Here is a 26148-nt window from a genome sequence, read left to right as displayed (position 1 = left end):
GGGTTTCTCTATGTAACCCTGGATATCCTGGCACCCCCTGGTCATGCTGGCCTTGAACTCATAGAGATCTGCCTGCCTCTGCCTCCCGTGTACTGTGATTAAAGACGTGCGCCCACTCTAGTAGTGGGGTTATAAGCATAAGTCACCCTCTCCAGCCTTCATTTGTTTACATGTGAGAGAGTTTTCCCTCTTTATCATGGAAGCCATCAGTAATATAGTAATAGCCTAGATACTCGCTTCCACCAAATGATCCCAGAGAAACAGGAAGTCTCTTCTGTCTCATCCCAGAAGCTTATGATAATGTTGTAATTTACACACTTCCGCCAGACTCTCTTTACATTTGGATGGGTTTTTAAATAGATAATGACAGCGTGTGGTGTAACATTCAAAAGAAAACAAAAGGATGTTCTGCGGAAAGCAAACAGCTCTCTCTCTCCCCAGTTCCAAACCTCTCTTCCTCCACCCTAGAGCCAGCCACGGTTCCCATGGTCTCCTGGGTCCTCCAGGGAGAGTCCAGCTTCAAGCTTTGGTTTGGTTGGTTTTGTTTTTTCATTTTTTTTGAGAGAGGGTCTCATATCATCAAAGCTAATCTCAAAACTAAGGATTCTCTTTCCCCAGCCTCGGGAGTGCTGGGATTACAGGCATGCCCCACCAGTGTTCCCTGGACACCAAGGTTTAGCCTGTCCAGTACACTAGTTACAGTTATTTGCTGGGCCAGGAGGGTCAGGGAGCTGCAGTCTTGAGACCAAAACACTGGTCATGTTTTGAGTCCCTTGAGGTTAAACCATCTGTCTCTGTGGAATTTACTGGAAAGAAACTACAGAGAAACAAAAGATTGTTACCAAGTGTTCTATTTAGCTGAGTTGTCCAAGCACCAGATGGATGATGGGATTTCTGAGCTGAGAGAGGTTAGCTTATCGGAGGTCACGTGCCTAGCTGAACCAGGGCAGGCCCAGGCTTCCTGACTGACAGGAACAATAACTTCCCTGAAGTGAGCCAGGACTGCTAACCTTGGTTCCAAGAGACAAAGCTGTGTCCAGGAGAGGTGTGGCCGGCAGGTGAAGCCTATGCCTGTGGTAGGCTGCTGCTGTTCTGTTCCTGCCTAGCCCGGTCTCATTTGGCTGTAAGGCATTGTTTACTCTGTCCTAGTGTCACTGGGAGCCTCTCTGGTCAGGTCACTTGAGCGTGGACAGCCTGGATTGTGGATGGGGGAATAAATGTCCAAAAGAAGAGGCTTGCCCTGGGAGAAGGCAGAGAGTGTAACCAGCCAACTGTATTTATAGGCTGTCGGGCCAGGAGAGCAGCTAAGGATCCTGGGAACTTCAATTCCTGGAGCACAAGTGTGTTTGCATTTGGACACATTTGGTCTTAGTCATTTGTCATGTCTGTGTGATTGCACACAGCTCTAAACCTGTGTTTATAAGCAGTAGTACATGCAATCTTGTTTCAGACTTCCTTGTTAATTACAGTAAGCACTTTCTTATGTTCACGTTGTTTCAGAACCTATCATATTAATCATCTACTATGTGGACACATGGTGATTTACTTAACTATGTGCCTTATTAATACAATTTGCTGTCTTCCTGGTTTTCTTCACCTCAGTTAGGCTAAGGAACAAGTTTTCATGCCTAACACCTTTTCTTCCTTTCTTTCTCTTTCTTTCTTTCTTTCTTTCTAGATTTATCTATTTCATTTATATGAGTACACTGTAGCTGTCTTCAGACACACCAGAAGAGGGCATCAGATCCCATTACAGATGATTGTGAGCCAACATGTGGGTACTGGGAATTGAACTCAGGACCTCTGGAAGAGCAAGCAGCCAATGCTCTTAATCGCTAAGCCATCTCTCCAGCCCCCAGGCCTTTTCTTTGTCATTTTATACCCAGGATAGAGTCTTTGAATTGGGGTGTATAGTTCAGGCCTGTTGTGGTTCACGTTGGCAAGCTGATTTCTTCTAGAGTTGTAACCAGTCAGCCTGCACACAGTTGTATGGGGGTGGGGGTGGGGGACTGCCTCGCACACCCTCTGACAACAGGAATTAGCAGGAACTCGCTTTGCAAATATAATTGCTTTCCATTGCTGTGATAAGCACCAGGACTGTGAGGAACTTGGGGAGGAAAGGATTTATTCTGCTTCCATGTCCCGATCACAGTTCATCAGTGAGGGAAAGCAGGCCAGGAGCCAAGGAAGATGGCCTCTCATTGGCTTTCTAAGGCTCACGGTCAGCTACCTTTTTTTATATGTCCAAGGGCTGCCTGCCCAGGGGTGGCACTGCCACAGTGAGTTCTCTTCCCACCCCATCAATCAATAGTTTAGAAAAGGCCCCCATAGATTTGCCTGCAGGGTAACGGGATGGAGGCAGAGCCTCAGTTGAGCTTCTCCCTTGCCAGATGATCCTACCTTGCGTCAGGCTGACCAGCTAATCGGCACAATGAGCTGACCTGTTGTTTTAATTCACAGGGCATGACAGGATGTGTATAGCCATCTAATGTCCTTTGTGAGACACATGGACTGTTGATCAGTTCCAGCTGAGGAGTCCGTCTCTCTGCCTCACAGGATGTCCGACCCCCTCCTCTACCTTTGATAGAAATGCCCACAGCTCTTGCTACCAGATTCTCAAATGGCTGATGTCACTCACCAGTGTTCTTTAGGAGTGGTAGACACAGGCATTACTTGGTGCTTACCAAATGCACCACATATTGTGTTTGTATATAACGTGCATGCAGACTTAGAAAGGTCCCATGCTTTCCCACTGTGGGAGCAGAGATACCCAGTGAGACTTAATTTAGACTTGGCTGCTAATTCATTTTTTTTGGAGGCAGACCGGGGTCCTTGTGGCATGCATTATATTTTCAGTTGTAGCAGTGTTCAAAGATTGAGCAGTTCCACATAGAAGTCTAGGTTTCTGGCTCCTTTTCTTTTCTTTTCTTTTCTTTTCTTTTCTTTTCTTTTCTTTTCTTTTCTTTTCTTTTCTTTGCATCACTGTGAAGATCCAAGGAGTTAAATGTGGCAAAACACTCAGAAGAGGAGTCCATCCCATAGTACGCACATGCATGCTTCGTAAGCACAGTTGCTATCATGTCAACTGTGGCATGTATGTTTGCTTCTGTTAGGCCAGATTCTCTACATAGCGTGTTTTAGGGTTGTCTCCGTTTTGGATAGACGGTTATTAACATCTAGTGGGTAGGAGCCATGATGGGTGTTGAGCATCTGATGTCTAAGACCATGCTATTCCTCCAGTTGCAGAGTATTCTGACCTCAGACCCTGAAGTGTCAGGGTCAAGTACCCTGCTTACATACCGAAGCATGTGATCCTTGGTGTGGCTTCAACGGTCACTCTGGTCTTACCAATGCTTTCAGGGGCTGCCTGGGCTTTTGTAGAATTACCATCATAAAGGGACTTCCTTACTCAGCTAGGGGGTAGCGGGGGAGGGGGGAATCTGTGTGAACCCCTTCAGCACATTCACACAGTGTCCTCCTCTGACATATGACATGTCCAGCTCTGGGTCCCTCAGTCCACCGAGCTCCGATCTTTCCTGAAGCTATCTGTCCTTTATCCTCCTGAAAGCAGCTGCCTAGGCTCTGTGTCACAGTCATCTTCCAGATATGGTCATGGAGAGCTGCAGAAGTGAAGTCACCTGCACAGGGTCATTTGGGTACAGCTGCAGAGACTGTCTCTCACCAGCTGCCTGTTCTGCCCGGGGCCGAATCAGGCATGCTTCTTTGACTATGGAAGTTGAGATGACCTTCTCAGACATGTCTTGTCTCCTGCTGGTCAGAGGCCCAGTTCCTGAGTCCTGTTCCCCCTGCCCATCTTTTTCTGGTCTACTTCCCTCCTGGGATGTCTCCAATCTCTTGACATTCACCCCCTTCCTCGCCTCTCACCGCCATGCTCCCCAGGGAGACTGTCTCTCTCTTGCTAACACTGCTGACGCTGGAGGGGCTTCCCAAAACCCATGTGGCTTTCATTTTCCAGTGACTGGTTTTCAGTGGAATTCCATGAAATTTGGCTCACTTGAAGTTTCAGCCTTGGTTCTACACCCCTTCCCCACCCTGCCCCCCTATCCCTGAGCCACAAAGCCATATCATTCTGGGGAGCAGAAGTTATGAGGAAGTTAGAATCGGTGTCAATGGCCCGAGGAAAGACACTTAACCCTCTCTGGTCCTGTGCCCTCCGTTATAAAATGAGGATGTTGAACTCAACATCTCTTCAAGCCTAATGCCATTGATGGAGTGTGCTTATAGTATGCACTGTAAAGACGATAGCTTTCTCCCTCTGGCAGGGAGATAGTGGTGCTTACAAGCTACCAAGTAGCCCTATTCTCTCCCCCCACCCCAGCTCAGGTACCCCTTTCATGTTTTTGTTTTGAGATGGGGTCTCACTGTGTAACCCTATCCTGGTATGTAGATCAGGCTGGCCTTGAACTCATGGAGATCCACCTGCCTCTTCCTTGAAGTGCTGGGGTTAATGGTATGCGCCACCATGGGTTCCTCCATGGGTTTTAAGAGGACTCTCTCATCAGACCTTCTGTTTACAGTCCACACGGTGTCAGCATTGTCTCATGTGACTGTTGGATACCTGAGTTGGAGCGACAGGCCACTCACCCACAGTGATAGATATGGGGTCTTTGTGGGCATATCTGTGGCCACCTCACCTGTGTAAGGTCCTGCAATTCCTGCACTGTGAAGTGAGGCCACATAAGCTTGTGGCCTTCCTGTGTTTGTGTCTCTCTTCCTACTAAGGTCAAGGTTATGGCTGACAATGACATTAGAAACTCAGCCCCTGGCTCCTGTCATGGGAATAATCATTTGTACCCCAGTCCCTGCTGGATATGACTACTCAGAGGTCATTGTGATAACAGTGGGAGCCACTTCAGGGCCCACTGCATTTCAGGCACATTAACTTTTAGGGCCATTATTAATATAAAGAAAAACTACTACTTTGTTAGTATTATTTCACTTAAGCCTTGCCTCAGGCATGCCTGGTAGTTAACTGTTGTCCCCATTGTATAGTTCTGAACACTGAGGTATATGGAGAAGGCTGTGTAGTTCACAGGAGACAGGAAGGACACCTTCTCAAAAACCAGGGGGATTCTTAGGGTATATTAAAGGAGACATGTTGCCATGGTAGTTGTTAAAGGCAACATGAGAACATGGTAGAAGCCAGAAAACTGGGACAAGATGTGTCTCACCGGCCAACCCATGAACTTCTCTCCTGTGTGTCCCTCGGATACCCTGCTACGTGGATACAGTCTTCCCTTCACGCCACCATTAGTTACCAAGAGGGGTGAGGGGGACCCAGGTTCCTCCTAGTTTTCAATCCCTGCCCAAGATCTGCAGAGGCTGGCCACTGGACACACATGAGCACACATGCATGTTTGTGTGTATTTGTGTGCATGGTGGGGAGAGGTACAGACAGGAGTAGAGGGGTGACAGCAAAGGCACTGTCCCAGCTCTGGAGTAGGTCTCAGTGTGGTCCTTGCCTAAGCATGGCTCCTGAGACCCTGTGGGGCACACCCTTCCTCTGAGCACATTTCTAGAGCGCAGTGGACTGTGAAGGGGCTGACCATCTTCTCCTCCCTGTCTCCTGTTAGACCGTGAGATGAACAGGTTTCCGGAGGAGAGTGAAGACTTTGGGGGTGAGGGAACATTAGATAAAGGAAGGCCCGGGATGCAGGCAGGTCCGTGGGTCCATACCCCTTTATTTAAATGAGGTTGGTCCATTAGGCCTCTGAGTGTAGCACTGCCCACCCTGGTTGGGGCCAGGAGTTTCTGTAGTGGGTGTCCCTTTGGCTGCCAGCTTGCTGAATCCTGGGGGCACTGCTAAGGAGATGGTCTTTCTGTGGGGACCTTGCAACCTGGAGAGAACATAGTTGTGCGGTGGTCCGTGGCTTGTCTGCTGTGATGCACAGTGTTGCTGTCAAGACTTTACTTCCCCCTCTGCTGTTCTTCAGGCACACACTGGCACCAGTCCCAAAGGTCCCTCAGCAGCACCTGGAAAGGTGGGGCCTTGGTAGCTTGGTGGCTGGAGGCAGGGGGGCGGGGGAGGGGGAGAACGCACTGGAGTGGAGCCAGCCCTCCCCAGCCCTGTCATGGTTTTTGTGGTGGTGGTTTTTGTTTTGTTTGGTTTTTGTTTTTGTTGCTGTGTGGGCTGGTATCTTTTTCCTTCTTATTGTTAATGGCACCCTCACTACGTGGCAGGCACTTTGTAAGGTCGGGTTTTAAAATCCTGTGGACTTGAAAGCTCCTTGCAATCCCCATTTTACTGCCAAGGGAGCTGGAGTTCAGAGAACAGGGGATTCAGATCTGGTTCACAGGAGAGTGCGTTCTTAACATTGGATGACTCCACGCCCCCCATGCCTGGGCTTTATGGCCACTGCTTGTAGGGTTCTTTAATACTTTGGATGGGTTCAGGGCACTAAGCCTTGAAGCTCTTGGGGACTAAGGCTTTTATTGACTCTTCCTTGCAAAAAGCTTATTAGCCCCAGAGCTTTGTCCTGGAGACCTGAACAAACACAGGTGTTGTTTTGGCCACCACAGCTTCCCCAGGAAGTGGGGCTCGATAGCTCCTTTCTACAGCCCTTCACCTTTCACAAGCCAGCGTCTTCTTACAACAGCCCCTTCCTCCCTCAGTTCCTCCCCCCTCTTCAAAACTCACAGGCCTCAGCCGGGCAGCTCCAGTTTGTCTTCCAGTTGCTGGCACTGGCCAGTTTCCCTAGAAGCTTTGGGAAGCCTTTGGCTGAGGGTTGAAGAGGCTAAAGGTTGGAGGATGGGTCTGGATGGGGCTTAAGAACAAGGGGTTGGCAGAGGCAGGCAGATTTCTGAGTTCAAGGCCAGCCTGGTCTACAAAGTGAGCTCCAGGACAGCCAGGGCTATACAGAGAAACCCTGTCTCGAAAAACAAAACAAAACAAAACAACAAGGGGTTGGGAGATGGTGATGGTGGAATAAGACACTCCCATCCCTGGCCCCAGAGAATGTGCAGTGTGGTGGCTCCGGTCCAAAGTGAAGTGTGAACAGGTGGCAGTTGGGAGAGATTGTGTAGAAACGGAGTAATTGTACTTATTCTAAAGATCTACACATTCCGTGTAATATTTGAAATGTAACTCGGCGGGGGTGGGGGGACACCTGGCGGGCCCATGCCAAGATGCCTCCTGAGAAATCACGACATGCAACAAACCTAATATAAGGGAAGTTTGGGAGAAGGAGAGGAAGAAAAGGGGTAGAGGCAGACAGACAGGAGCAGAGCCAATGGGGCAGAGAATGGGGGACAGAGAACAGATGGAGGTGGGGGGGGGCGGAGAGACAGAGACAGAAAGACTGGCTGGGAACAGAAAAAGAAAAACATCTGGGCTGGTGAGCAGTCTTTTCATATCTCACCCGTGCCTGGCAGCAGTAGGTAAAGACGGCAGGTGATGACATAAGCTGATGATGTAAGCTTGCTAGGTTCCTGGGAGGAGCCTAGTGGAAGTTCCTGTAAGCTAACATTCCTCTCTTCTTATTTAATTAAAAATGAGTAGCTAGGAGGGGGTAATGGTGGGGTAGGAATGAGGTTGTCCTGTTCTTTAGATTACTTCCTGATGACTGGGGGTGACAATGGCTTTGGGGACCCTAAGAAAATTGGAGTGCTGGCTGCTTTACTGCTGTTCAGGAACCATGAGAATATCTGCAGCTGAGAAAGTGCAGGCCCCGATAAAGTATCTGCCAGGGTAGACTGAGCACCCGTGGGTAGCTGCCCTGGAGCAGTCCTGGCTGCAGATGCTGAGTAAACACCTGAACCTGGCAGGACGATGGAGCAGACATATATACTAAGGGCAGAGGATAAAGTTAATGTGAGCGTATGGAACAACCACACTAAGAATGCCTATGGATTCTGTTGAGTGGGTGGCCATCGTCCCTGGTCCCTTCACGTGGCTTGTACGCTGAGGATGGCCCAAGCCTGTTGAAAGCCTTTCGTAGAACAACTGTTAAGAAAGTGTGGGGCGAGGACCCTGGAAGCCACTGAGGCCTGGGGTGCGTGCCTCAGAGACTACGGTGGCCCATGAGGAGACTGACCGTCTGCTTGTCTTCCCTTTGTATTAGACGTTCACAGCCTGGTGCAACTCCCACCTGCGCAAAGCGGGGACACAGATCGAGAACATCGAAGAGGACTTCCGAGATGGCCTGAAGCTCATGCTGCTCCTGGAGGTCATCTCAGGTGAGCCGGCCCGGCCCAGGACCCCGTGGTGCCTCTGGGTTCTGTCCACGTTCACGCTGGCCTCCCTGGGCACCGGACACACACATGGTGCATTCGCATACGTGCAAGCAAAATACTCATATAATAAAAAATACAAAAAAAAGAGAATTAATTAAGATCATAACTTCTAATTAAGAAACATCATCACGATTACTAAAGTTGCACCACGTACTCTCATTCCTTGGAGGGATTACCCTAGTGACCTTATTAGCCCTGTCTTATGACTTGGAGAATCACCATGCTGGGGCCAGCCAAGCTTCCAGGACCTGAACCACTAGGGGACAAACCATCTCCAAATAATAGCATTGTGCATGTCCTCTTGGGTACTCAAAGCAGTAGCTGGCCCTCTGTTTTTGCTGCACACTTCATCTTATCTTAAACCAAGCCAGGGACCACAGACTGCTCTGCTCTACCTTTCTTTCCAAAATTGACATTTGCATTCTTGGCTGTCTGTTTCCTTCTTTCATAATCCCCTTCGAGCCTTTTGTCCTGTGGGCTTCTGGTGACTCCCACCTAGAGGAAACCATGGGAAGGCCTTAGGTTCTGATTCCTCCCTGTCTCCTCCTCCCTGCAGTCCCAGGCCTAAGATCCTCTGACAGCCCAAATATGGTCACGTTGTTCCCTCGCAGGGAAAGCTTTTGTGCCTCCCCGAGGGCTTCCAGTCTGGGCCTCGCATTCCTTTGCAGAGCCCTTAGGATCATTTGAGAGCTGGCACCTGCTTTGTTTCTAGCGGACTCTTCCCAAAAAGGTAGCGGACCTCAGGCCCTCTGCCACGCTGGGAGGCTCTCCGTCTCCCCAGATGACATGCCGTCCTGTTCCCTGTGTTTGCGTGACTTCTGACAGATTCAGTTCTTTAAAAACAGCTTTTCATATTTCCTTTAAAGTGAAACCTGAGCAGGGCAAAATATACACAATGGAAAACATAATCATCTTGGCTTTTTTTTTTGGAAGGGGAGGGATTATTTATTTTGGCTCATGGCTTCACATGCGTCAGCCTGTTGTGGCAGGGAGGATGTGGTAGAGCAGCTCAGTGGGCATCATGACAGCAAGAGGCTAAGAAACGGGTGTGTGAAGAGGCCAGAGAGGTTCCCCCCCCCATATTCTTCCTCCAAGAGCTCCGCCTTCTGCCTTCATCGGCTTTTAATGATGCCATCATATTATGAATCTGTCAAGGCATTAACCTGTTGATTGGGTCGGATCCCTAATGATGTAATTATCTCTGAGAACACCCAGGCATGTACTTGACTAATCTTGGCATCTCTTAATCCATTCAAGTCAACACTTAAGACGGAGCATCACAGGCTGTCTCTTGTCAACTTGACACCTGAACACGTCACTTTAAATCATAACATTCCACCCCTGGACCCCAGAAGACTGCATTCAATTTATCTCAATGAGTTCCCATGGACTTGACAATTCCAACATTGTTCAGAAATCTAAGCCCAGAGTCTCTACTGAGACTCAAGGCAATCCCTTAGTTGTGAACCCCTGCAATAAATACCTCTAACATACTGTGGCACTAATGAGAGAGCTGGGGGCATAAGAAGGGAGAATAATACTGAAATAAGACCATAACTCAGCCAGGAGTGGTGGCGTACGCCTTTAATCCCAGCATCGGGAGGCAGAGGCAGGCAGATTTCTGAGTTCCAGGCCAGCCTGGTCTACAAAGTGAGTTCCAGGATAGCCAGGGCTATACAGAGAAACCCTGTCTCATAAAAACAAAAACAAACAAACAAAACAAAACAAAAACAGAACAGAACTCAAGAGTGAAGATTGTAGCCTGCACAACCATGTCCAATCCTGGGGAGGTATGGTGGTGTGATGTGAGCTTCAGTGGTCTTGGGTAGCCCTTCCTTCCTCGTGATTTTTCTCTTGTGTTGGCTGCATCCACTGCCTGAGGCTTTCATTAGCAGACATTCCATATTCCCAGCATGTTCAGCATCCGTGGGGTTTCCATTATAGCGTAGGCTTCACCCCAACAGAGCTCTTTGTAGGTAATTCAACCGTGTTATACATTTCCCTGCCTCCCGGGCCTTCCTTTGAAATCAGCATAGACGCTGCCATAGCTCTATAACTCTTGAATTCTGCACGCCTACAAAACCAGCATCATAAGGATGGAGCCAAGCTTTCTGCACATCCCCCTGTCCCACACTGCAGTGGCTTCTGAGTGCCTGGATGCTGGACATAGGAAGATGCTTTCTGGAGCTCTCTCTTCTCAAAGGAAAACTTCTTTTTTTTCCTTATGCCTTACGTTTGTGTTATTATTAATTTCTAGTCACCATATAAAGTAATAGGTCTCACTATATATGCATATGCCTGAATACTTCGTTCTGAATTCCTCTCCTTCCTCATTGGAGGGAAGGAAAGTCTGAAGCCTGTGATGGGTGGGGTTTGGCCAGTTCCTTAGATGTCAAAGGCATCTTTATTAAGACATTTTCCTCCTAACCTAGTGTAAAGTGTTTGGCTTTTTGTTTTGGTTTTGTATTTTTAAAGAGAATAAGGGATATTTTATTCTGGAGCTGTTTTGAATGACCATGGCCCAGAAACACAGATTTAGTTTACCCCAGATTCTACACTGCAGCATGGATCGTGGAGTTTTTGTAGTTATACAGAACAAAGGGAGTCATAAATCAAGACAGTTTTAAAATATGTTGGTGGCTGCATCAGACAGACAGTTACAAGATGGGGCAGGCTTCTCTGTAGGCCCAAGATGCTGCTATCTGATGACATTCTAAGCTTTGATGGGAGCTAGTAGTCTGCTAAGTCAATAGTGTTCAAAAGATTTCTGTCAGTCACAAGTAGTTAGGTCCCACACAGTGGAGGAAGGAAGTGGAGCTGGGGAAGGCCATTAAGAAAGAAACTCCTGGAGGATCTTATCAATACTGTCTGGGGCTTCTTTTTAACATCGCTGATCTCCAACAGTCACACCCTGCCTCTGTCCACAGCTTTTAGATTGCTCTTTTTCAGGTGAGGCTCAGGTTTTCCAGATTATTCCATGCTGCTGTTTGCCCTTGATTCTCACTGTAAACCTTGCTAAGAGCACCTGCCAATAACTAACGCCACAGCCTGAATGAGATGGATGCCGTCTTGAGATTTCATTAGCCCATTCCCCTTAAACACAGCTTCCCACAGAGTTTCAGGTCCCCCTCAGAATAGACTAGTTCTTTGCCAGACTGTAACATGAATGCCTCTAGCCCATTCATGTGCCCTGGCCGGATCTGCCTGGTTTTGTTTCTGTTGCATTCTGGTCTCCTGACTCACTCATTAAGCTTTGCTTATAGCATGCTTGGACTCCCCTGGCCCACATCTATTCCGTCTTGCTTCCATGCACCTGTTTCGTGTATCCTTTTGGAGGTGTCAGCTCATTGTAGCAGGGAGGCATGATGGTTTTTTTGATAGGTCCCTGGACAGTGTCTGTTCTCGGGGTACTTTTAGTGGAACTTTCAGCAAACCAACCCCATGCCACACACACACCGTCCCTCAAATTCTTTTAGTCTCTTGATCTTGAAGCTGGAGGAGAAGGGTAGGGTGTGTGTGTGTGTGAGGAAGCTGGCCCTGGAGTGGAGTTGAGAGTGCCCACTTGATGAGGAAGCTGGCCCTGGAGTGGAGTTGAGAGTGCCCACTTGAAGGCGGTGTACGGGCACAAGCAGAGGTTTTCCAGTGAGTGGGGTCAGGAGTACTAGAGGCATCTCCATTTCAACACAAGGTGGTTATTATTTTTTTTTTTCCAAAATACTGGAAAGTGGCCTGTACCCATGTCCCGAACAAAGTGCTCTGGCCCTTTAGAAGAGCTGTTCCTTCTGCCCTGACACAACTCCCTGCAGTGGTAGCCTAACTGTAAGCCATAGCCTTTCCTAACCAGTCCACAATTCTTTTCTTCTTTCTCCTCTCTTCTTTCCTCTTTCCCTTCTTCCTTTCCTACTGGACTTCAGTCACATCAAAGGCAGGAAACTTGTTTACTCCCATATTCCAAGAACCTGGCCGGTTTCTGGCATCTGTTAGTAACATAATAACAAGTGCTGGAGGAAGGGAGACTGCTCAGAGGTTAAGAGGCTGGCTGCTCTTCCAGAGGAACCAGGCTTTTTGGTACCAAATACCCACAGTGAGTGGCTCACAGTTCCCTGTAACACCAGCTCCATGGGATCCGGTGCCCTCTTCTGGGTTTCTCAAGCTTGAGAGTGTGCACTCACACGCACGCGCGCACGCACACACACACACACACACACACACACACACACACACACACACAGAGGCTTGTCTCTGGGAAATGGAAGAATCCAGGTAGCTTCAACTTCTCTCTGATTGCCTGCCTAGATGACAATTGCAAACATCTGACAGGAACACCATGCGCATGTCCATTTAAGAAACGCTTCGGCTGAGGGGGAGTGTGGCTCACCCTGGCTCCTGGACACTTGCACCTCACCTTCATTTTCCCTTCCTCTTCATCAGGTGAACGCTTGGCCAAGCCAGAGAGAGGCAAGATGAGAGTGCACAAGATCTCCAACGTCAACAAGGCCTTGGATTTCATAGCCAGCAAAGGGGTCAAGCTGGTGTCCATCGGAGCTGAAGGTGAGGCTAATATGCGTGATCGCTGTTTCCTTGGTCCTTTCTCCCCTGACTTCTGGGTTCGCATGCACCTGGAAATAGGTACCCACCACCTCCATCATTCAGCCACACCAGAACTCGCCCCTTTCCCATTCCCTTGATAAAGTCTTTATGATATGCAGTTGCACGTGGGATGCCAGGCGCCTCACCTGTTACACCCCACCCCTACCTCCATGTCCTGCAGGGTGCTCTGTGGGCAGGACAGTGCAGATGGACTCCTGGTGGCTGACAGGGCCCTGGGGTAAACTGCTGTTCCCAAAGTAGCTTTGTTTTATTTTTGAGACAGGGTCTTACTATGTAGCCCTAGCTATCCTGGAACTCACTCTGTAGACCAAGCTGACCTTAAACTCACAGAGATCTGCCTGTTTCTGTTCCTCCTGGGGTTAAAGGTGTGCGCGCCCACAACCTCCACCTTTTGGGGAGGGCCAAAGCAGCATTCTTAGTAGCTTCTCCCATCACCATAGGTCCCTAGCTCTTTTCCCATCACTTCTGAACTGTCTGTTGAAGCCATTGCTGACACGCTCTTCACAGTTAAAAGAATGCAGCAGGGCTCCTGGCATACCAGTGTGCTGGCTCTGAAGGAGCAGCTAAAATATTCTAACCAGACCCTCTGATGATGTGACCCATGGGCGCAGCCTGCGTTCATTTGGCTCTTGCTGGGAGTTGATTGACACCATCTTAACTCACTTGGTTGTAAGGAAAGCCATGCTGAAATGCTTTAAGCTGTGAGTGGCCAACACAGAACCCCAGTCCAGTCCGTGTATGACATCAGAGAAAGGCAACTAGGGTATATTGCTTCCCCCTAAATCTGTGAGAGCAGATTGCTCATGGGTAATGAGAAAAGTCCTTTTGCTTCTAGGCATGGAAGGGTTTTATGCACATCTGTCAGCTTTAACAAGGGCAGCAAACTGCAGTGTGTGGGGTTGCGTCTTGTTGACAAAGGTCTTGATGCACAGCCACATCTGCTCATTGGCCTCTCTGTCATCTGTTGCAGCTTTGAGTGTCAGCAGTGAAGCTTAGTAGTTGCTACGGCAACCATGTGGCCATTGAAGTCAAACCGACTTGGGGCGGGGTGGGGGGGGGGGACGGACACTTTTATTGGGAAAGCTAGCTGACTCCTTGCCTCGGTCTGTGTTGGTGCTTAAGGTGGCAGCCATACCTCGGAATCCTGACGCACATGCAGCCCTGACCATCTCAAGGGTAGAGGCAACGTTCCTTTCACCCTGTGGCCACAGCTCCTAGCTGATGACAATGGGTGTAGTTTAAAGCACGTGTGTGTGTGTGTGTGTGTGTGGCAGGTGCTCAACTTTGTGGCTGGAAAAACATTCTTTGCCTCTTAATAAAAATGAAAAGAACATCTTGTTCTACTAGGAGGGATTGAAGCCTTGGACAACTTTTTTTTCAGGCAGAGGAAGCCAAGAAAAATGCCACTCAATGGTCTGGCACCAGTTCAGGTCCCCACTAGGGTAGGGAAGGAGAGAATGTGGAAAATGGACTTGAGGAAACAATACGGATAGGTGGGGACTGCAGTGAATTGAGAGACCCTTTCCTTCCAAGAAGGGCAGGCTCATATAGAGCCGATCAACCGTTGTAAGTGGAAATTGCAAGGCTGTTCTGGCAGGTTTAAACAAAGCCAGGAAAGGCAAGACTTTTAGAAAGGAAAAGCTGGGAGAAGGACCACCAAAGAGGAAGAGAGAGAGAGGTGGATGAGCATGTCTTGTGCTAGCCTGAGCCTGACCCAGCAGGAGGCATCCGGGGATTACCTCATCAGGACAGGCTGCTGAAGTGAGTTTGACACACTGTGTTTTAGGGTGGAGGGTGCTGAGGCTCAGAACAATCGCCAGAGAGGTAGAATGTCAGGTCGTCCTGAACTATACTGAACCTTCACAACAGAGTCAGGCCCAGGCCTGGGGTTCAGGCTCCAGGGCCAAGTTCTAGCCCTCTTCCTATTCTGATAGGCTCCACTGTGCCCCCTGACACACCACAGCCTCCCCCTCCCCCGGCACTGCTCAGTCTGCCAGGCCGCATGGGTCCTTGTGCCCCACTGCTGTGCTGATCCAGTCCCTTCTGGTCCCTTCAACCTTGTTGTAAAGTGAGATATTCACTGTCTCCTTACGGTCATAGGAGAAAGGCTGAGACTTGAGGGTTTCAATCCAAGCCAGGGATGCTTTGGGGTAGCCTTAGGAAACCAGTTGAACACACTCTGGGGTTTTGCTTTCTAAGGGACAGCACTTCAGTGCTGAGGCTTATGAATTGAAGGCCATGAGGCAGACCTAGAAGGGAGCACTCTTAGAAGTGAGAGGAATTTGAGGACTGCTAAGGACCACATGTGGGGAGCCGACCCTGGCAGGACCTCCACTCCAGTACTAGCACTGACCGACCAGGCCTGGCAGAGTGACCCTGTGTGCCGACCAGTCCTGGAGAGTGTAGAGCAGACCTCATGGAATGGAAGCCGTGTTCCTGTGGGCCTGCCTTGTCCCTGGGGTGTCTAGATGGAGCCAAGTTCACATCATAAGCAGAGAGTTAGAACCAAGCCCTGGGATTTCTTCTGCTATGTTTGTGTCTGGGACATCTAGATTTCATGAAGTGGAGGCTTGGTTGGGTAAAGGCTTGGGGTTTAACCAGGGGAGAGGGCGACCCAAGCAGGACTTTTAAATTTTGAGATTTAGAGGAAGTTTGATGTTTGGGTGCCAAGAGCTTGGGGCCATCTCTACAGTTCAGATCTGTCAGGACGGGGGCATGGTGGATGCAGAAGCCTGAGCATTGGCCTGAAGCTGGGGCTCTGGAGCTCCAGACCTATCACGTCACATGGGGTCGTTCTGCTCTTTGAATTCGGCAAGTGATTCCTGGAGCGGGGAGGAGAAACAGAATCCAGAGCAGGCAGGATGTGAGCCTGGTTTAGCTCACCATGGACCTGGAATGGCAGCGCGCTCCATTCTCCTGAGGAGCCCCTGCCATCAGGCTGCCTGTGCGGTGGGGTATCCCTGGTCTGCGTGTGAGTTTTGAGGATGGTACGAGGCTGACGGGGCTGAGACAGTGAGGGATGGATTCTGAACACACCTCGCTGTCCTTCCTCTTCTCTAATGCTAGCCTTCCGCCTCTTCACCGTGCCTTAGAATCCACTAAGTTCTGTGAAGTAGGAGAGGAATTATTAGAAACCACCTGTCTCCCTAGGACTCTAAAGGTCCCTGTGGGAGGGCACGGCTTGGCCCTCATGGAGCCGGGCAGACTAGGAGAGAGCCACCGTTCTAGAAAGGGCTGAGCTTCAATGTTATCACTTTCATAAGCTTAAAAGAAAATTCCCCTTAGAGTCAGAATGCTATCCATAAAATTTCACCGTAAAGATTCCCCCCCACCCCACCCCCAAACTCTTGAGTAGTGATGCAAGACAGGAAAAGTCCCGACCCTTGTCTATCCAGAAGACAACAGGAAATACCCGCAGATGCCAGGTAGAGAATAGTGAAGGGTAAAGCAGAAGGCTACTGTGAGATGGCCGGAGGGGAGGGGAGGGGAGGGAAAGGGAGGGGAGGGAAGGGGAGGGAAAAGCTACATGGGCATTCTGGGCGAGGGAGCAATGAAGATGCCAGAGAGGACAGAAGGAGAAGCCCAGGAGGCTCTACTAGCCCAAAAGGGCCTTGTGCTGGCCCTGGACTCTGGGTGGAGTGGAAGGTCATGGCTTTGGAAGAGAGGGGTGGTGGGGCTCAGGGGATTTAAGTCACTCTTTGTACTTTGAACATAGTTTCCATGATAAATAACTGAACAACAGGTTATTTATACAGAAACCTTACTCTGTACTGCAGGTCTTTGGCCAGGGACAGAGATAGAATTTCAGTGCCAGAATTGAAAGCTCTGAGATGCTTGGTCCCTGTTGCCAGCTTTTTCAGCAAGTTTTTTTGTTTGTTTGTTTTTTTGTTTTAAAGCCAGATTATGCTTCTGGCTGCAGTGTAATAATGTGTGTGTTTAAATTTGCGTTTAAAGTTAACTAATGTAATATCTGGGGACATGATGGCTGATTTCAAGTTCTGTATTTATTCATGTCTCTCTCGCCTGTTTACCAATGAGAGCTTAGACTCTGCGCATATCAATTTAAACCTTTTTAGCGGTACAGATGACAAAGTACTGGAGGTTTTAGATCAATGGTTCACAACCCTCTTAATACGGTTCCTCAGGTTGTGGTGACCCCCCCCCCTCCCCAGGCATAAAATTATTTTCCTTGCCACTTCATAGCTGTGCTTTTTGCTACTGTTATGAATTGTAAATATCTGATATATGACCCCTGTAAAAGAATCGTCTGACCCCCCCCCCCAAAGGGCTCAGAAGAGCTGTTGTCTTTTACAAAGGTCATTATGAGGTGGGGCTCGGTAGGTAACACACACCTGCAATCCCAGCCTTTGGGAGGTGGAAGCAGGAGGAGCAACAGGCCAGCCTGGGTACATGGCCCCAACCTACCCCAGCTTTACAGACTCATCTAATGCCTCCCCTGTAGTAGTTCCTGCAGAGCTCGGGCTGACTGTCCTGAAGGGGAAACAGTTGTCTACCACCACAGCTGTCTGGGACTCTGACATGAGCCTGGGGCCCGTCACTCTCTGGGGCTCTGTTAGCAAGTTACAACATGCTTTGTGTCCCAAGTGAACACTGGTGTTCCTTTGCCTGGCACACTAGTGCAGACCCAACGCCAGTAGTATTGTGGAGGAGAATAAGTAAGACATCCCTCGGATACTTTGTTCTTCACTGAGAGTAGCTTGCCATGGGCCTGCGGCTTACTGTCCGGTTCTGCAAACTGGTTTGGATTAAGGAGCCTCAGCTGAGCCTCACCTTTCAGCCCACAAGACTGAAACAGCTCTGTGGCTTAGGCTAAATTATAGTTTTCATTTGTTTTAAGTTGTCCTTACTTTTATTTCATGTGTTTGCCTATATGAAGGTCTGTGCACCGTGTGCTTACCTGCAGAGGCCAGAAGAGGGCGTTGGATCCCCTGGACCTGGAATTGCAGATGGTTGTGAGCTGCCTTGTGTGGATGCTGGGAATCAAACCTGGGTCCTCTAGAAGAGCAGCCACTGCTCTTAACTCCTGAGCCATCTCTCTAGTTTTGATTTATATTTTTATTCTAGAAACCAAGAAAAAAAAATGAAAGAGAGAGGAAGGAAGGAAGGAAGAAAGAAAGAGAGAGAGAGAAAGAGAGAGAGAAAAAGAGAGAGAGGAAGGAAGAGAGAGAAAGAAAGAAAGAAAGGAAAATGTGATAGAATTTGCATGAAAGGTCCTAAAAGTGCAAGTACTAAATATAGCAGGGTGTCTGAGCTGTCATCTTGAGTGTGTTTTAAAACAAAAATCTATTTTAAAACTTGGGGCATCTTGAGGTTGACCAATCAGAGGGTTGTAAATGGCACCTCTTAAAATGGACGTGTGTAGCTTTCTGTTCCCTCCGGCTCTCTGAGGGAGTGGCTATTTTGAGAGCTGTGATTGTTCACAGACCCCGTTTCATCGACCTCCCCCTCCCCACCTACGTGAGGGCTTAGAAATCCATCCCCTCCCATCCTCAGACTGGGTGACCGTGGTTCAGGGTGTACAGCATCCTTTCTGATGAATACACTGTCTCAAGAGACTCACCTGTTCCTTCCTCACACCTCAAGTAACCTTCTCTCCTGGCCAATCAAAGTGTCTGTGTGGAGCTGGGTGTGGCTTAGGAGCGGTGAGATCTGTGTGTGCTAGGTGTGAGGTGTGTGAGCTTGATCCCTTGCGCAAATAAATACATGAATGGATACGTCAGTAATTTTTTTCCCTCCTGGAAATGGGCAGTTTGTGATGTTTGATGTCTAAGTGGCGTGGCATTGCACTGCCGAGAACCCGTGTCTGTCTTGCTGCGATCCACCTAACGTGTCCTGCCACTGTTTTCTGTAGAAATTGTGGATGGGAATGTGAAGATGACCCTGGGCATGATCTGGACCATCATTCTCCGCTTTGCCATCCAGGACATCTCTGTGGAAGGTGGGTTTCTGCTCTGTTCTGTCCCTTCTCAAACTCTTCTCCCCCTGCCTTCCCTACCCAGTCTTCCTCTCTAGGCTCATCCAGAACTCCCTCATATGATTTCAAATAACCCCCAAAAGTATGTCAGCCCAGCGGCATTTCTGGCTTTGCCAAGGCTGTTGTGGTTTACGTGTCTAAAAGCCTCACTGGGCCCTTAGCGGGAAAGGATAAGAAACAGAACTTAGGAAAGTGAGGGGAGCCCCATGCCCACTGATGCGATCATTGCTCCCCCTGGTGGCCACCTTCCAGGTGTGCACAGGTTGCCTTAGTATGAGAGTAATCTCTCTGTATTCCTTACTCAGCCTTTTTTTTTTTTTTTTTTTTTTTTTTTTAAAGCTTTGTACCTGATATTCTGCTTATCACATACTGTTCAGGGTTTTCTATGTACATTATATATACATACAATAAAACCCCACCTTTTTAAACGACGAGATTGAGATAAAATGCTTTTAAAATACACAGATTTAATTTTTTATGTGTATGGGTGTTTTTACATGAATGTGTGCCTGCATATTGTGTGCGTGCCTTGTGCCCCAGCGTCCAGAAGTGGGCCACATGGATCTCCTGACACTGGGATTACAGTTGTCAGCGTCCCAGGTGTGAGTGCTGGCAACCGAACGTGAATCCTGTGAGAGCAACAAGTACTCTTAACCACCGAGCCATCTCTCCAGTCCCGGAAAGATTTACTTTATATGTATATGCATATGTATATGCATATGTGTCTGTGTGTGGTTATACAGGTGGGTGCTGGTGCCCTCAGGGGCCAGACACATTGGCTCCTGGAGCTGGTGTGATAGGCGATTGTGAGCTATTCTAACATGGGTGCTAGGAACCCAACTCAACCCTGCAAGGGAACTGAGCCACCTCTCCAGCCCCATGCCAACTCATAAATAGATTATTATTTAGTTCAAGGCAGGATCTCACCATGTACCTCTGGTTAGCCTGGAAGCTGCTGTGTAGACCAGGCTGCCCTTGAACCCCCAGAGATCTACCTGCCTCTGCCTCTAGAGTGTTGAGATTAAAGGGGTGCCCCATCACACCTGGCTCCCGTGCCAATTTTATAATTGGTTGTTTGTACTTGAATCATTATAACCTTTGTGCTGATTCTTTTTTTTTTTTTTTTTTTGGTTTTTCGAGACAGGGTTTCTCTGGGTAGCCCTGGCTGTCCTGGAACTCACTTTGTAGACCAGGCTGGCCTCGAACTCAGAAATCCGCCTGCCTCTGCCTCCCGAGTGCTGGGATTAAAGACGTACACCACCACGCCCGGCATTTGTGCTGATTCTTTAGCATTATTTTAAAAGTCCATTTTATAAATTAAATATGTGAGGTCACTTGGGAACACCCGCTAGTAGTAAAGGCACCACCTGCAGTTCACAGATCTGGACACACAGGGGCAGTGCAGCCTGCAGCCTTGGAGCCGGGAGTTCACCATCCCCTTGGGTGCCTGGCTTTTCAGATACCTGCCCTATCCACATACAATGACAGGGCACCAGAGCCAGATCAGTGCAGTATCAGGAAGAAGCCTTGTTTCAGACGAGCCTGGACAGGCATCCTGTTTTCCCTGTTCTCCATGCTCACCCTGTCAAGGGGCTTCTGGTCATGTCAGTTTCATGGACGCTTACAGCCGTCCTTGGGACAGCCACCAGTTGCTGACTTACCTTATATTACAGTCATCTCTTGAATAGAGGGGAGTTAGGCAGATAACCTCAGAAAGCTGCTGCTGTCTGGACGTTTTAGTCTATGGTGTGAGTGGCTTGCTTTTTTGTTTCTTAAATAAATTTTCCAACTTTGCCCAACAAATAGACATGGTGGCCTACACTTCCTCCTGCTTTGTAACAATGGAATTGAGCTCTTGAGGTTCCTGCAGGGCCTCTTATGAGTAGTGTCCTCCCTCCCCTGGGTCAGCCCACTGATCTCCTTCCTCCACCCCCTTTCCACAGAGACTTCAGCTAAAGAAGGGTTACTCCTGTGGTGTCAGAGGAAGACAGCCCCATATAAAAATGTCAACATCCAAAACTTCCACATCAGGTGAGTGCTGCAGCCAGGGGCTCACATGAGGCTGGCCTGTCTCCTCAGGGCCTCCCCTGCCCCACCCTTGGTTGGAAGAGAGTGGGGAAGGGTGGTTCTTGGGAAGGGTATGTCCCTTTGAATCTGCCATCCCTCCCTGTGGTGTCTTGGACCTGACTGCTGCCCGTCACACCTCTGTTGATATTTGTGACACTGGCAAGACCCCCAAGATTGTGTCAGGAAGCCCAGGGTTCCAGATCAACAGGCTAAGGCTATGGGCTTTAGTGAACGTGTTGGGTAGGGTGGGTATGGTGGGTTCATCTCGACTTGCCAAACACTCAAAAAACCTTGACCCTAATACCTGGGAATGTGGCAGGCAGAAAGTCTCCCTTCCCATCCCTGTCTTCTAAATCCTACTTCAAAGGGTTGCATAATAAACATCAGAAGTCATGTTCCTCCCCCCCTCTCTCCCTGGACAGTTGGAAGGACGGTCTTGGTTTCTGTGCCTTGATCCACCGACACCGGCCCGAGTTGATTGACTATGGAAAGCTTCGAAAGGTACTTGTGCTCGCTTGATCTCATGCTGTCCTCTCTTGCTTGATGACTGGTCCCCAGTGGGTGGAGACAAGCTGAGGGAAGACAGGACGGGACCACTTCTGGGACCCCAGTGTCCAGCCTGAAAGTTGTTGGCCTTATGGACCAGCTACACTGAGCCCCATCCAGAAGCAAGCAGGAAAATGCCTTTTCTGTTCGTTACCCAGCGTGCACATCCCGGATCCCTTTGCACGTATATAGTCCACCAAGAAAGCTACTACCAGCACTGAGGTGGCCGTGTTTGAGCAATGGTATGCAAGGAGACATTTCTCCTTTCCCTTACTTCTGGTGTCATAAGGTAACTGTATTAATTCATGATATAAAGCATCTCTTATCCAGAGAGACATTTGTGTCCTTTTGTCCCTGTGTCCCTGGCAGGCACTGCAGGTTTGATTTCTTGTGTTGCCCCCTCAGTTTTATTTATGCTTTTGAGCTGGTGATGGGTTTTACTATATTGCTCAGGCTGGTCTCCAACTCCTGGACTCAAGTGGCCCTCAACTGCCCAAGTATCTGGGACTGAAGTCGTGTGCCATTATGTGACCTTCGTTTCTATCTGAGTGTCAGCTCACTTGGTGATTTTCTTGTGTGAGACGTGTATGTTGAGGGGTGAGGAGGCGAGGCTGTTGTAAACGCATGACGGTTGTGAGTGTTCAAGCTGGCCAGTGGGCACTGACCTAGACACCTCGGTGAGATCTGTCCTGAACTATTTTATCTACCATGAAACTGGTGTCATGAGCTCTGCCCAGCTGTACATTGATCTGGAATGGAATGAAAATGGAACCTGTGGGTGTATAGCCCTCTTGGCAGGTGGTCTTCTAGAATGGACAAGCCTGTTTCTCCCCTTTCCCCAGGATACCTGAGGGGAGTGTCTAGCCTACCACCTTGTGCAGACACATCTGTGCCCTGGGGCTTCTTGCTAACCAGGAACCAGAAAAGCCCTGATGGCTCCTACCCAGGCAACTGGTGGTGGTGGCAGGGCCTCTGGTTTTAGGGTAGATTTTTTTTTTGTGTGTGTGTGAGAGGTGGACAGAGCAGATTCCCACCCTAATGGGGAGGAGCCTGAGGCCTGCCCTGTGTGCAGGGCAGGAGCCACTGTTCTCAAGCTACCCTCTAAGGGAGAAGTGAGTCCCAGCCTACCAGCTCAGCTGCTTTGGCATGGGGGAGAATGGCCTGTATGTCACAGACTGTCCCATATGTCATGTGCATAATGGAGAGCTCCTGGCTTCCACTTACTGACCCGTGAGCGAGACTGCCCTGAATTCCAGAGCATACATCTCTCTGACACTCCAGTTTCAATTCTTTGGGTGCCTCTCAGAATCCCAAGGACTGCTGGATCCAGTGGGAATCCCATATTACATGTTTTTCAATATTTTTTGAGATTATTAACATAAGTACATCATTTCTCTCTTCCTCTCTCTAAATCCTCCCATGAGTCCCCCCCTCTCCCTTTTGCTCTCTTTCAAAACCACGGCCACCTTTTCTTTAATTATTGTTGTTGTTTTCTTTAATTATTGTTGTTTTCTTTAGTTATTGTTGTTGCTGCTGGTAGGAATGGTGTGTGTGTATTCCTAAGTATGTAAATACAAGCTGCTCAGTCCATGTGTTACCTGTAGGATTCTGTCTTCAGGGCTGACCATGTGGTATTTGATAACTACTTGCTGTGTTCTTCCCTGGCGCAGGCTGTTTCTCCAGCTCTCATTGTTCCTTAGCCGCCTGCAGTTTTTTTGTGTAGGGTTGAGGCTTTCCTCCTTCTGAGTTAGCATGTCGACTCGTGTTACCGTTGTTCAGGTCACATATAGGCAGACATTGTAGTGAGGTTCATGTCACAGGCATAGCTTCTAGCATTTATAGGATGCGACAGTCTTACAGTCTACAGTCTCACAGTCAACTCTTCGGCTTTTACAATCTCCCCTCCCCCAGCCCCCTGACACAATAATCCCTGAGCCTTATGCAGGAGTATAACTTTTTGAGGACCCTCCATGCCACCCTCCACAGCAGCCGCACCATCTTATGAGACTGACTGAGCAGTGTGGCCTGCTGGGCTGAGGAGGCACCTAACTTCATTTTACATTAACTCCATGTTTGAAGTACACTCCGGGCTGCAGGGATCCCAGAGTCCCCAACATCCTTTGCCACCTCTCCCCATTTAGCTTTCGAAAAAAGATCACAGAGGCACTAAAAAAGCCATGGCTACTTAGAATAACCCAACACATGGGAATCCATGGTGGGTCAGCTTCAACTTGTCACTAATCTTTACGAGTTAAGAGCACCTATCCCAACTATTGAGTTCAGACCGGAGGTGGCGGGGGGTAGGGGGGACGGACTAAGTCTGAGTCATTTACCCATGTCTCCTGCCAGAACTGATGGTTCTCAATCCCATTTCTTAGTTCTTTTCTACTCCAACTCTAACATCAGGCCTATGTATTCTCTTCCCCCATTTCCATACTGAAGCGTGATGGGGGAAGAGAATGTTTCAAACTAGTGACCCCTAAAAAAGGCCTTGAAGTCACCCTTTCACACACACACACAGCCCATCTCCTCCCAGCTGCGATGCACTGTGACCTGTGCCTCTCTGTAGGCTCACTTTGTGCTTTCTCCTTTAGGATGATCCACTCACAAACCTGAACACGGCCTTTGATGTGGCAGAGAGATTCCTGGACATCCCTAAGATGCTGGATGCTGAAGGTAAGGGCTTTCTCCATTGCCCACCCCCCACCCCCGCCCCCAGCAGCTGAGGCATGAAAGGAGTGGGTCTGTCCACTGGGACCTCAGCTTGAAGAGCTTGGGATCCCTCCCCTGCCGGGGATTCTGTGTGGTTCGGAGGAAGAGGCACTAGCTGACAGCACGCAAGCAGCATAGAGCAAGTTTTTCTGGAGAAGGGAAGGTAGGCCTTCCTGCTCTGTCCTTGCCCTTGGAAGAAGCAGGAACCATGGCCACTGTCCCTTAAGCTCTCCTTAGTCCTAATGCTCATGTGCCTTTTACGTGTCTTAGCCCCACAGTGAGGAGCTGAAGAGAGTCTAGGGTGGGTAGTGTTGGGGCAGGGGGATTGTCAAAGATTGCCCCCAGCTCTGTTTTCCTGATAACCCTTTATATTTGACAATTTCTTCAAGAAGATTCCAAACATGAACAGAAGCATACGATGGTATAACACCCACCATCCCAGGAGGACTTTTGACATTCTGTCACATCTTTTTTTTTTTTTTTTTTTTTTTTTTTTTTTTTTTTTTTTTTTTTTTTGGACTGTGCTGAATCTCAAGTCTCATGTCACCACTACCTGCTTCTGAGTACATGCCTTAAAGATAATGGGTATTTTTGAATGTAATTAAAATACTTCCTACAGACCAGTTGTAGTGACATGTACCTGCAATCTCAGCACTCAGGGGTTGAGACAGGAGGATCATGAATCTGAGGCCAACCTGGGTTGTATCAGTGAGACTGTCTCAAAAACAAATCAACAAAAACTGTTTCACACCTAGCAAATATGACAGTGATTCCAATATATCCTTGTCATGTCATGTGCATGACCAGAGTCCCCTAGTTTAAAATGGCCACTGAGGGTGGGTTGGCTGTGCCCGTGCATATTCTTGGGTGGTGAGCTCTATAGGCCACATTCTCCTTCCTTTAACCCCATCTGTTGATGCCCTTGACCTTGTGATTAGAGGAGAGCTGCCAGGTAGGATAGCCTTGGTTGCCTCCTGGGGTATCAGATCATCCATGCCTCTGTGACCCATGTTCCTGTTATTGGAAGTTGACTCTGAAAGCTGGCTAGATTCAGGATGGACCTTTTGGCAAGGTCACTTCACAGTATGCCACACCCCTTGAGAGATGTGCTAAGGTAGCTTTAACTGCAGCTCTTTCTCTGTCTCTCTACAGACATCGTCGGAACTGCCCGGCCAGATGAGAAAGCCATTATGACTTATGTGTCTAGCTTCTATCATGCCTTCTCTGGAGCCCAGAAGGTACCTGGGGCCCCTACTCCTTCTACGCCCAGCACACCTCATGCCAGATCCTAGCCCTGCTCCTGCCCCCTCCCTCCTTCCATCCCTCCATGTTCCAGTGCAGGGGTCTGGACGGCCTGGTTCTAGTCTTGTGGGTAGTTAGCTGTGGTTATGAAGAGGTCTTGTTTGCCTCCTCTGTAACTCTGCACTTCTGCTGTCTCTTACCATCCATCCGTACTGAAAACATATAAAGTGCTAGTCCTCTGGGACCGGCTACATGACACAGGCAGAAGGGTGGGGTGTATGAGAGATCAGTGGGTCCTGCTTGCAGGAGACCATAAGCCGAAGTCTCACCCCTGTGTGAGTGACAGGCTTGACAGTACTGGGGGTGGGGGATTGGGGGGGCTTCCGTTGGGCTGTTGTACACTTCCTCTCTTCACTTACCCAGTTTGCAAAGGTGTCATATACCTTCTCCCTCAGGTACGATTTAACAAGTCTGTCTCCAGCCTTGAACCCTATCCTGCTTGGGATCCCCATGTGGGCACTGTCCACTGTGTTCTTAGACAGCATGGCCTGTGGGAGGAAGGGAGAGGATGTAAGAGACAGTGAGGCCCCTTCTGGTACCCTGGCCCAGAATGCTCTGGGAGGCAGAGGGTATAAAGCCAGGTCCAGTTCCTGCTGTAGGCACTGGAAAACCCAAAGTTGTCACTCACTACCCTGCTTAACTGGGGCAGCAGATGTCCCTCC

General features: G+C 49.0%; 1 protein-coding gene across 1 annotated transcript in view; it reads left to right on the top strand.

Annotated features, from left to right (window-relative positions):
- Actn1 (actinin alpha 1) overlaps positions 1 to 26148 on the top strand; it is a 93699-nt gene that overhangs the window by 42394 nt on the left and 25157 nt on the right. The window contains exons 2-8 of the mRNA XM_029484394.1: positions 8082 to 8196; positions 12685 to 12804; positions 18737 to 18823; positions 20803 to 20890; positions 21349 to 21427; positions 24067 to 24148; positions 25337 to 25422. Coding sequence (XP_029340254.1) covers positions 8082 to 8196; positions 12685 to 12804; positions 18737 to 18823; positions 20803 to 20890; positions 21349 to 21427; positions 24067 to 24148; positions 25337 to 25422 — 657 coding nt within the window. The remainder of the gene's footprint in view (positions 1 to 8081; positions 8197 to 12684; positions 12805 to 18736; positions 18824 to 20802; positions 20891 to 21348; positions 21428 to 24066; positions 24149 to 25336; positions 25423 to 26148) is intronic.

The sequence above is a fragment of the Mus caroli genome, chromosome 12 (genome assembly GCF_900094665.2).
Source record: "Mus caroli chromosome 12, CAROLI_EIJ_v1.1, whole genome shotgun sequence".
NCBI classification, from domain to species: Eukaryota; Metazoa; Chordata; class Mammalia; order Rodentia; family Muridae; genus Mus; species Mus caroli.
This window is presented reverse-complemented; position numbering and strand designations above follow the sequence as displayed.